This window comes from Jaculus jaculus, chromosome 4 (assembly GCF_020740685.1).
Source record: "Jaculus jaculus isolate mJacJac1 chromosome 4, mJacJac1.mat.Y.cur, whole genome shotgun sequence".
In the NCBI taxonomy this organism is placed as follows: Eukaryota; Metazoa; Chordata; class Mammalia; order Rodentia; family Dipodidae; genus Jaculus; species Jaculus jaculus.
Window position 1 is genome coordinate 125,035,800 of NC_059105.1, and position 12,056 is coordinate 125,047,855.

The 12,056-nt window shown below is 36.2% G+C and overlaps 1 protein-coding gene across 5 annotated transcripts in view; it reads right to left on the bottom strand.

Annotated features, from left to right (window-relative positions):
• Positions 1-12,056, bottom strand: part of Ccdc88a (coiled-coil domain containing 88A) — a 206,830-nt gene that overhangs the window by 64,341 nt on the left and 130,433 nt on the right. For all 5 annotated transcript variants that reach the window (XM_045147468.1, XM_045147471.1, XM_045147470.1 and 2 more), the window contains exons 11-14: positions 9,669-9,815; positions 8,857-9,001; positions 3,503-3,687; positions 1,030-1,167 (exon numbers count right to left, since the gene is read on the bottom strand). In XM_045147468.1, the coding sequence (XP_045003403.1) occupies positions 1,030-1,167; positions 3,503-3,687; positions 8,857-9,001; positions 9,669-9,815 (615 nt within the window). The remainder of the gene's footprint in view (positions 1-1,029; positions 1,168-3,502; positions 3,688-8,856; positions 9,002-9,668; positions 9,816-12,056) is intronic.

Sequence of the window (12,056 nt, forward strand, 5' to 3'; positions counted from 1 at the left end):
AGAGGGAGAGAAGAAGCAGATAGAGAATAGGCATGCCAGGGCCTTTAGCCACTGCAAATGAACTTCAGACATATGTGCCACCTTACACATTTGGTGTCATGTGGGTACTGAGTAATCGAATTCAGGTCCTTAGGCTTTGCAGGCAAGTACCTTCACACTGAGCAATTTCTCCAGCCCATAAAATTTAATTTATAAATTAGGGACAGTAAGAGATTAACAATTTATCATAGTTCATAGCAGCCTCAGCACACTTTTTTCTATCCTTATTAAGTAGAGAATTTTCACCTTTTCCTTTTAAGGAAGCATTTAACAGTTTCTCTGACATATGTGAATTACTAATAACACTATTCTTGGAACTTGAGGCCATTAACTAAAATAAGGGTTACTTGAATTAGACTATAAGACTACTTAAATAACTAGTAGGCAGGTAGTGTACACATGTTGGACAAAAGGCTAACTTATGTCTCTCAAAGCATGGAGTGGGAGAAAATATCATAAATGAATTGGAATTTTCCATAAAAATGTTTTGGACTAGCTTGGCAGGTTGGGTCCCGACTATAATTACAGCACGGAGGAGGCTTTAATAGGAGTTCAAAGCCAGCCTGACCTACATTAAGACCTTGTATCAAAAAATTTAAAAAAGCTGGGCATGGTGGCACATGCCTTTAATCCCAGCACTCAGGAGGCAGAGATAGGAGGATTGCCGCGAGTTCAAGGCCACCCTGAGACTCCATAGTGAATTCCACGTCACCCTGGGCTAGAGTGAGACCCTACTTTGAAAACAACAACAACAACAACAAAGAAAACAACAAAAAAAAATTTAAAAAAAATTTTTGGACTATGGATGACTACAGGTAACTAATACTGCAAAAAGCAAAACTATGTATAAGGGAGTCTACTGTAGTTAGTCAAAAAAAATCTACAAGCTTCTAAATATTTTTAGTGGTATATGAATATTTAATTTGAATATACTTTAAAATATTTAACAGTTTAAAATATATTGCCTGCATAAGTAAGAAACATACGAACCTGTCTTTCTGAATTTTCTCTAAGTGTTTCAATTGTTTTTTCAAGCTGTGCTTTCTCTTTCATTAGATCTTTGCTTAAATTCTGGCAATTCTGAAGAGTTTGCTTTTCTTGAACAATCTCATTTTCAAGAACTTCAACCTAGAGAATATTAAATCACAAAACAACATATTAAATACTTTATAACATAGGGAACATATCATAACAAAACATACCATTAAGAATAAAATAATTTCAGGGCTGGAGAGATGCCTTTAATCTCAACATATTGAATACTTTATAACAGGGAAAGTATCATAGCAAAACATACCATTAAGAATAAAATAGTTTGAGGGCTGGAGAGATGGCTTAGCTGTTAAACGCTTGCCTGTGAAGCCTAAGGACCCTGGTTTGAGGCTTGATTCTCCAGAACCCACGTTAGCCAGATGCACAAGGGGGCGCGTGCATCTGGAGTTCGTCTGCAGTGGGCTGGAAGCCCTGACATGCCCATTCTCTCTCTCTCTTTCTCTTTCTGTCTGTTGCTCTCAAATCGATAAATAAAAATAAACAAGCAAAAAAAAAAAAACATGGTAGATAAAGAATAAAATAGTTTCAATACTCAAATGGTCAAAATTAATAGTTTAGTATAGAAGTGTAAGTAACATTCCATGCTTATTTTGTTAGCTGTATAAAATTTACAGACATGACTTCCTAATCCTGTTTTAAGGGAAACTTCTATATTGAAATACCAGGCAAAGTGTACAGAATTCAATATAATGATGTGCCAGTGAAAACTGAACAAATCTTATTGAAAGACTTTCTTAGTTGAAGTGGATTTGTACTACAACATTTTAATTATAGTCAAAGAATTAAGGAAGGAGGAAAAGATTATTTTAAAAATAGCAGGAGTCAGCCATGGTGGCACATGCCTTTAATCCCAGTGCTACAGAGGCAGAGGTAGGAGGATCGTAGTGAGTTCGAGGCCACCCTGAGACTACATACTGAATTCCAAGTCAGTCTGGGTTAGAGTGAGACCTTACCTTGAAAAACTAAGAAAAAAAAAAAAAAGTAGGAAAAAACAAGTGAGAAATCTGGTAGTAGAAGGTCAATGAAAAGCCAAGACGGAAGAAAAGAGAATAGCATTAGTGAAAACAACTGCCAAAACGTATAATTTGGGTCCAGTGCAGTGGTGTATGCTGGTAATCCCCGCATTCAAGAGGTTGAGGAAGGAGTACTGCATGAGTTCCAGGCAAGACTCACATAATGAAGCCCTGTGTCAAAATAAAAAATAAACTAAAAAGGACTTACATTTTAGGATTAAATACTTATGTGTATGTATTGTTTATACCATGTTCTATAAAAATAAAGACCACAAAAGAAATAGGGAACTGAAATGTTGGCTAAAATTCAGATGTTCTTAACAATCATTAATGTAGTTGGTCATGGTGGCTTATGTGTATAGTCCTATCTACTGGAGATTCTGATGTGCAATGAGTACCTAGAGTCCAGGAGATCGAGACTACCAATATTTAATTATTTAGTGTGATAATGTCACTGTAATTTTTTAAAAAAAATTTCTTACTTTTTGGAGATTTGTGATCTAATGTTTTGTTGGTGATACGCTGTCTAGGATATTCCTGAATATCATGCTAGATTGTGAGGAGGGTAAGTAAGGGGTAGAAATAAAGAAAGAATATTGGGCTGGAGAGATGGCTTAGCGGTTAAGCGCTTGCCTGTGAAGCCTAAGGACCCCGGTTCGAGGCTCGGTTCCCCAGGTCCCACGTTAGCCAGATGCACAAGGGGGCGCACGCGTCTGGAGTTCGTTTGCAGAGGCTGGAAGCCCTGGCGCGCCCATTCTCTCTCTCCCTCTATCTGTCTTTCTCTCTGTGTCTGTCGCTCTCAAATAAATAAATAAATAAATTTAAAAAAAAAAAAGAAAGAATATAAATTCATAATTCAATTGTTTGTCTATTTGTATTATACCTAGAGCCTTCTGTATCCTCTACTACTGTCCCATATCCCCATCTCCAAATAAGTTTATAATTGTTAAAGATGAATAAGTATGAGGGAAAGGACTCATTCACTACATTTAGGAAATTTATTGAAGTTTAAACAACATTAAGTATATATCAAAAATGGGAAAAAGGCTGGGTGTGGTGGCACATGCCTTTAATCTCAGCACTCGGGAGGCAGAGGTAGGAGGATTGCCTAGAGTTTGAAGCCACCCTGAGACTACATAGTGAATTCCAGGTAAGCCTGAGCGAGAGTGAGACCCTACCTCAGAAAACAAAAAAAGGAAAAAAGGAAAATAAGCCAAGCATGGTAGCTCACCCCTAAATTTAATATCAGCACCTGGGAGGCAGAGGTAGGATTTTGAGGCCACCCTGAGTTTACCTTGTAAAACCAAATAAGACAAAAAAGGGGGGGGGGGAATAAATGTGTTCTTTATACTTAGACATATATTTAACATTAAAATGAGTAACAGATTTAAATTTACCTTTTTATTCAGTCTTTGATTTTCTTTTTCAATTTTCAAGATTTTGGAAGTGTTGCCTTCTACAGAATCCATAGTACTTTGAAGGTCTTTTACAGTTTTTGTCAAACTTTGGTTTTCCATCTCCAATTTCAATAACCTACTTGATGTCAACTCATTCACCTCATGGCCCAAGGATTTCTGTGGTGCTACAATGTTAAAAAGATGCCACTGTAAAATATTAACTAGTAATACAAAGTGACACTTGATCTTTAACTTTACAGAAAACTAAACTATGTAATATATATAATTTTAATATAATCAAATGAAAGAGTTCAATCATGAACTGTTAATACATAAAAATTTCGCCTGAAGATACTATAGAGTTCTAGGTTCATGAGGTATTAATGACTTGACCATGGCCATGCCACTTTACCCACCATGAATTATAGGTTATTTTTATAAATTATATGTTCAGTAGGGCATGGTGGCATACACCTTTAATCCTAATACTTAGGAGGCAGAGGTAGGAGGATCGCTGTGAGTTCGAGGCCTCCCTGAGACTACATAGCAAATTCCAGGTCAGCCTACCTCGAATAAACAAAATAAATAAATTATACATTCTGTCTCAATTCTCACAAGATGATTATGTGATTCAAGTAACAAACATAGAGAATATCTGATATGGCACTGCCAAAACTAAAACAAGCTAGCTGAAGAAGAACCCTAATAAATGATTTGGATAGAGTCAAGATAGTATACACTGTTCATACTCTTCTAAGTAAAGAATGTTTAGTCTATAATGCCACAAAAGACCAGGTATCTATTTCTGAAGGTGACCTCTAATAAGCCAAAATTATTATTATTATTATTTTGGTTTTTCGAGGTAGGGTCTCACTCTGGCTCAGGCTGACCTGGATTTTACTATGTAGTCTCAGAGTGTCCTCGAACTCACAGCGATCCTTCTACCTCTGCCTCTTTAGTGCTGGGATTAAAGGCATGTGCCACCATGCCTGGCTCAAAATTAATTATTTTAACAATTTTCTAATAACCTCATTAAATATTTGACAATGTAAAAAAGCTAGGATAAATTGCATGGTGGTTTATGCCTATAATCCCAGCACTCACACTCACTAGGGAGACTGAGGAAGGAGGATTGCCATGAATTTGTAACTTAGTTTACAGAGAGAGAATTTTAGGCCAGCCTGGGCTACAGTGAGACTCCGCTTCAAAAAATTATTTTTTATTTTTTAAAAATTACAAATAATGGGCTGGAGAGATGGCTTAGCAGTTAAGTGCTTGCCTGTGAAGCCTAAGGACCCAGGTTCAAGGCTCGATTCCCCAGGACCCACGTTAGCCAGATGCACAAGGGGGCGCACACATCTAAACTTCGTCTGCAGTGGCTGGAAGCCCTGGCGCACCCATTCTCTCTCTCCTTCTCTCTCTCTCTCTCTCTGCCTCATTCTCTGTCTGTCACTCTCAAATAAATAAATAAAAATAAACCAAAACAAAATTTAAAAAAATTACAAATAAGAGCTGGAGAGATAGCTCAGTGGGTTAAGGCGCTTGCCTCCAGAGCCTAACGATCCAGAGTTCGATTCCCTAGTAGTACCCACACAAAGCCAGATGAACAATATGGCGCATGCATCTGAAGTTTGTTTGTAGTGGTTATAGGCCCTAGTGTGCTCATTTTCTCATCTGCCTCTTTCTCTTGTTTAAATAAATAATTTTTAAAAATTATAAATAAAACTATTAGGACAACTGAGACAAAACATGCAGTTCAAGGCCAGATTGCATAACAGGAATGGGGTGGAAAGGAAGGAAACAGAAGGGAGGGATGGGGAGAAGTAATAATCCTTGTTTTTTTTTTTTTTTCACTAACAGGAAGAAAAAAAAGTTGTGGGTTTTTCATTGTTGATATGTTAACAGGGATGGGCTTGTCACTTCCAGTTTTTATAATGCTGAGGTACATTCCTTCTATACCTAATTTGTTGAGTGTTTTTATGAAAGGAGGTTGAATTCTGTCAAATACCTTTTGTAGATCTACTGCAGTGATCATATAGTTTTACCCTTTATTCTGTTAGTGTGGTGCATCACATTTATTGATTCACATACTAAACTATTTTTTACACTTCAGGGTAAAATCCCATTTGATCATAATGAAAGTCTTTTTTAAAAAGTGACATAAGAAATTATTGGCTTTTTATTTCCTTCTTCATATTTTCCCATATTCTGCAATTTTATAGAGATAATCCTAAAATAATTTTAAAAACAGCAATTATACCACATTGAGACAAATATTCTGGTCAACAATCCCAGTTAAGGGTTATCAAAAAAACAATTTTCATGTAATGATAATAACTACTCAACACTTGAATGCTTACTGTTGAGTAAGCACTGTTTTGGAGACTTCACAACTATCAGTAAATTTAATTCTTACAACATCCTTGGGAAGTACTTATTTTAACCACACTTAAATGAGCAAACTCTTAACTATGTTAGTAGTATAATTTTAACTATTTTAATAGCAAAAAACCCCAGCTTAGTCTGAATTGTTTTCTTTGTCACTCTATTCACAACAAAAAGTTACACAAGGGCTGGAGAAATGGCTTAGTGGTTAAGGTGCTTGCTTGCCTGCAAAGCCAGAGGACCCAGGTTCGATTCCCTAGGACGCACATAAGCCAGATGCATAAGGGGGCACACACATCTGGAGTTCATTTAAAGCAGCTGGAGGCCTTGGGATGCCCATTCTCTCTCTCTCTGTTCCTGCCCACTTCTCTCTCTCAAATAAGAAAGAAAAATAAAATACTAAAAAATAAATGAATTAAAAAACCTTTTAAAAATTTACACAAATATTTTAAGTAAAATGTTTCTATAAATTCACTAATTATTATATAGTCAGTACATGGGCACTATAATTTATTAAGCTGTCAAATTTAAAATCAGGAACAATACTAGTAATAATGAAACATATGTACAAGTAATTATTGTTGTTGTTGTTGTTGTTTTGAGGCAGGGTCTTGCTCCAGCTCAGGCTGACCTAGAATTCACTCTGTAGTTTCAGGGTAGCCTCAAATTCTTGGCAATCTTCCTACCTCTGCCTCCTGAGTGCTGGGATTAAAGGTGTGCACCACCATACCTGGCACAAGTATTATTTTTTATTCTTATTTATATATTTGAAGGAAAGAGGCAGAGCGAGTGATCGAGAGAGAGAGAGAGAGAAAGAGAGAGACAGAGAGAGAGAGAGAGAGAGAGAGAGAGAGAGAGAGAGAGAGAGAGAGAATAGCTATGCCAGGGCTTCTAGCCACTGCAAATGAACTAAGGATGCTAAGCCATACCTCCAGCCCAACAAGTAATTATTTTTAAGTGCCAGATTTTGAATTCTCTTCGAGCTTACATCTATCTCAAAATTATGTCCTCATGGCCCGGTACAATGTTTTATACTTGGTGTTTAATAAATATTTGATCAAGAAATTAAGTAAGGCTGGAGAGATGACTTAGCCATTAAGGTGCTTCCCTGCAAAGCCAAAGGACCCAGGTTTAATTCCTCAGGAACATCGTAAGGCAGATGCACAAGGTGGCACATGAGTCTGGAATTTGTTTGTAGTGGCTGGAGGCCCTGGTGTGCCCATTCTCTCCCCTTCTCTCAAATAAAAAAAAAAAAAACTTTAATTTTTAAAAAGTACAGCAGTTGACCTGACTATAATTTTTAAAAAGTGCATTAGTACATCCAAAGTTATGACTCAAACAACTGTACTATATGTAATTAGTCCCAGTTTTAAGAAAGAGCCTAGGAAAAAAAAGATGAGAAAGTTAATAAATTTATCTTGTGATCCTTTATTATCTTTATTTGGCATGCATGATAAGATACTCAGGATTATATATTGTGAAAACAGCCATGAAGGGCCTTAATTTCCTATACTGTGCTACATATTCATCCAACAATATATATATATTTTTTTAACCTATGTTTGTACTTCCTATTTAGGTTTCTCTTTAGTCAGAGAACATGATGACCAGGTGAAATGACTTTTTTGTTTCACTTACTAGATGACTATAGTTCTCAAAACAAATTAATAAATGGGTATTAAAACTATTTTGACAGTTAACTTGAAATAGCACTGAAACAACTAACTATACTTGTTAATGAATTCACAAATGGAGTTTTAAGACAAAGCTAAGGACCAGATCTAAGAAAATAGTAATGTGACTTGTGTTTGTTTGTTTTTTGCCTGGCTCCATCATTCATGAAAATGTTGGTGAATTCAATACTGTGCAGTGTTGGCACCACCTGCTGACACCAATTTGTTTCCTGGTCCTAAAGACCAGGAACTGAAGAACTTTAGTTCTGAGGAATTGAAGCTGAGCCTAGGACGAGTTAGCAAAACCAGGGAACTCAAAGCTGTTCCTGCTAAGGGCTCTGAGGCAACAGCTAGCAAAACTTTTATTAGAATGCTCTGGATACAAGATCCATGCAAAGTTTATACAGATAATGGTTTAAGCAAAACAAAGTAGACAGCAAATTCCCTATCTCAGAAGCAGGAGACATTCTGGCCCTTCTCTAAACAGTGTCAGCAGAATCACTGTGTTCTACAAGCAAGATGCTTTTGCCTCAGCAGGCTAAAAACCACCTTTAATGCAGGTAACGACAGCTGATGCCAAGACACGAGGAAATGAATATGAAGCCAGAAGACAGTGTCCCAAAATATTCCTCCCCATGCATTGGCTCTTACAGTCTTTCAGTCCCTTCTTTTACAATATACCCTAGCCTTTGAGGGCATGATCTCTCATCTACCACTGAGCACTCAATTGTATTGGGAGGGAATGATTACCAAATTACAGTATGTTCAAGTGTGAAAACTGTCAACTAAGAAAAATATAATTAGAAAACCAAAGATGACAAAAATCAAACATTTATTTAAAGTTTCCAATACCATGTAATGATAAGATCAAATTCTTGGTTTTGTTACTGCAAGAGCAAAACAAAAATTCCACCCACAACCCCACCTTACAATGACTGACTAATGCTCTCACATCTCATAACCTGCAAACCAATCAGCAATCCAATGAGGAGGACCCTCAGCAGAATGGGGACAGGGAAGAGGCAAATCATGATACTAAGAAATGGTGTATCCAGACAACGTAATTTAAAAGAAGGGTAAAAAACAAAAACAAAAAACTGTAAGCCAAAAACCCTTTCCTTCCATTAAAAAATAGAGATAACATATTATTATGTGAGATTATATTTGTAGAGACAACTAATTGTCTTTAGGTATCTTTAGGGAAAATAAGGAACTGCAGTAATATATCCAAAATGTAAGCATAATCACAATCTCATTTATTCACATCTATTTAAATGAAAACAAAACTAGAATTACCTTCAGTCAGCTCACTGGTTCTGGATATCTGTTCCAGCTCCCAGCCAAGATGCAATGACTCATCCATACTTTGTTTCTGTGCCATTTCCAAAGTCATATTTTCTTCCATTAATTCTTCAATCTTTTTTCTATCCAAATCTCGTTCCTTTATAATTGGCAGGCAGCAGGAAAAGAAAAGAAAGCTAAGCAACAGTGTAACTTACAAACATTAGTTACTATTTCTTAGTTATTTAAGTTGGACGGCAACAATCAGTCATTTTATTGGTCATTATCTGACATCCTTCCCCCCCCCCCCCCCCCCCCCCCCCGAGGTAGAGTCTCACTCTAGCTCAGGCTGACTTGTAATTCACTACGTAGTCACAGGGTAGCCTCAAACTCATGGCAATCCTCCTACCTCTGCCTCCCAAGTGCTCGGATTAAAGGCATGTACCACTACACCTAGCTGGCATTCTTTTTAAAGATTTTTAGTGACAAAATGAAAATGTTCCTTCATAGTCAATACATTATTTTTATCATGTAGCAATGCTAAATTTTACCTCAGAAAGCTTTATCTCTATATTTTTAAAGACATGCTAGCACATAAGTTATTTGTTTTTGAAAGGCACATGATAAAATTAAAAATAATTATAAGAAGATGAAATTCTTACTATGTATTTATTTATGTAAAGAAAGAAACATCTTTACTTACATAACCACCACCTCTATTTTAAATCCCCAAAGACTCTAGCCATCCTTGTCACCATAGTGAATTCAGCCGAATCAGAATTCTCCCTTTAGAAGCCTTGAAAATTGATCCAACCCATAAAACTTACCATTTCCATATCATGCAATTTAGCTTTTAGTTGCAAATTCTCCTTTTCTAATTCATGTAATTTGTCAGAACGAGCTCGAGTTCCTTCTAATTGGTCTTCCAACATGGTTTTTGTTTCTAATAAGACTTGGTTGTCTTCTTTTAATTCCTATAAACATTTCAAATAGACTATTAAAAAAATTACAAATGTGATGATGTCTGATGTTTTTAAGTTCTAGGAAATATTTTTTTATTGTAAAATAAAGCAAGAGTAAAGCTACAGAGTACTACAAACATAAGCGGATATGTTTTGGCTTCACTTACCTACCAGCATTTCAGCTTCTGTGCAGTAAAAATACTCAGTTCTTATATTAGAAGGAACAATGTCACTGTAATTTCACAGGGAATTGCAGTAGTTTATTTAAATACTTAGTTACAAGGATATGGAATAATGTATAAATAGCCTTTCAAATATTTAAGATACAAATTTGCATAGAGTCAACATGTGCTTTGTTGATTAAAGACAAAATTTTTCTCCATAGAGCTTAAAAACTTATATTTTTAAGTTTTTAAAGTAAAAAAAAAGACCTAAACTATAAGTAATATGCTAAGCTCTTGAAATCCTTTAAAAATCCCTACATATGATTTGGAAATGTGTACTAACAATTGTATTTTTCTAAATTATATAGCTATATACTATTTTGTTTTGAGATATGTTTTCATAACATAGTTCATAGACTGGAATCAAACTGGTCATTTTTCTGCCTGAGACTCTCGAATCCTGGGATTACAGGTATGTACTACCATTCTGGCTTTAGATAAAAAGTATATTAGAGTAGTGGTATAAAAATAAAAACAACAATAATATACATGATCACTGTCATTTATTGGTAACCTACATGTTAAAATGCTCTACTTTCTCTTATGTTTCTATTCCTTCATTTCATGTACTCCTTTCTTCTAATCCTTATACTGAAACATGCCAAAAATCTTTCCTATATATAGAAAAAAGATGATTAGTGGAAAGAAAGTATATATTTGTATTGTCAGCAAATGGCTGAACCTTCACCTGGCCCTTACAGGAAACTCCTGAACCACAAGACAGTGGAGAGGGTAGGATCAAGTCTAACCTAAATCCTCTACATCTTCCCTCCCTCCCTCTCCCCCTCTCTTTCTCTCCTCTCTAACTCCTATATATTAGTTACCTTTTTTCCTCATTTTCTTTCGGACACTGATCTGTAACTCCCAGTACCAGCATGGGCCTATCACCCACAATGCGATTTTTTTTTAATTTTTATTTTTATTTTAATTTTTATTAACATTTTCCATGATTATAAAGTATATCCCATGGTAAATCCCTCCCTCCCCACCCCCACACTTTCCCATTTGAAATTCCATTCTCCATCATATTACCTCCCCATTACAATCATTGTAATTACATATGTACAATATCAACCTATTAAGTATCCTCCTCCCTTCCTTTCTCCACCCTTTATGTCTCCTTTTCAACTTACTGGCCTCTGCTACTAAGTATTTTCATTCTCACACAGAAGCCCAGTCATCTGTAGCTAGAATCCACATATGAGAGAGAACATGTGGCGCTTGGCTTTCTGGGCCTGGGTTACCTGACTTAGTATAATACTTTCCAGGTCCATCCATTTTTCTGCAAATTTCATAACTTCATTTTTCTTTACCGCTGAGTAGAACTCCATTGTATAAATGTACCACATCTTCATTATCCACTCATCTGTTGAGGGACATCTAGGCTGGTTCCATTTCCCAGCTATTATAAAGTGAGCAGCAATAAACATGGTTGAGCATGTACTTCTAAGGAAATGAGATGAGTCCTTTGGGTATATGCCTAGGAGTGCTATAGCTGGGTCATATGGTAGATCAATCTCTAAATGTTTTAGGAACCTCCACACTGTTTTCCACAATGGCTGGACAAGATTGCATTCCCACCAGCAGTGCAGAAGGGTTCCTTTTTTTCCACATCCCCGCCAACATTTATGATCATTTGTTTTCATGACGGTGGCCAATCTGACAGGAGTGAGATGGAATCTCAATGTAGTTTTAATCTGCATTTCCCTGATGACTACTGACGTAGAACATTTTTTTAGATGCTTATATGCCATTCGTATTTCTTCCTTTGAGAACTCTCTATTTAGCTCCATAGCCCATTTTTTGATTGGCTTGATTGATTCCTTATTATTTAACTTTTTTGAGTTCTTTGTATATCCTAGATATTAATACTCTATCAGATATATACCTGGCGAAGATTTTTTCCCATTCTGTAGGTTGCCTCTTTGCTTTTTTCACTGTGTCCTTTGCGGTGCAAAATCTTTGTAATTTCATTAGGTCCCAGTGGTTAATCTGTGGTTTTATTGCCTGAGCAATTGGGGTTGTATTC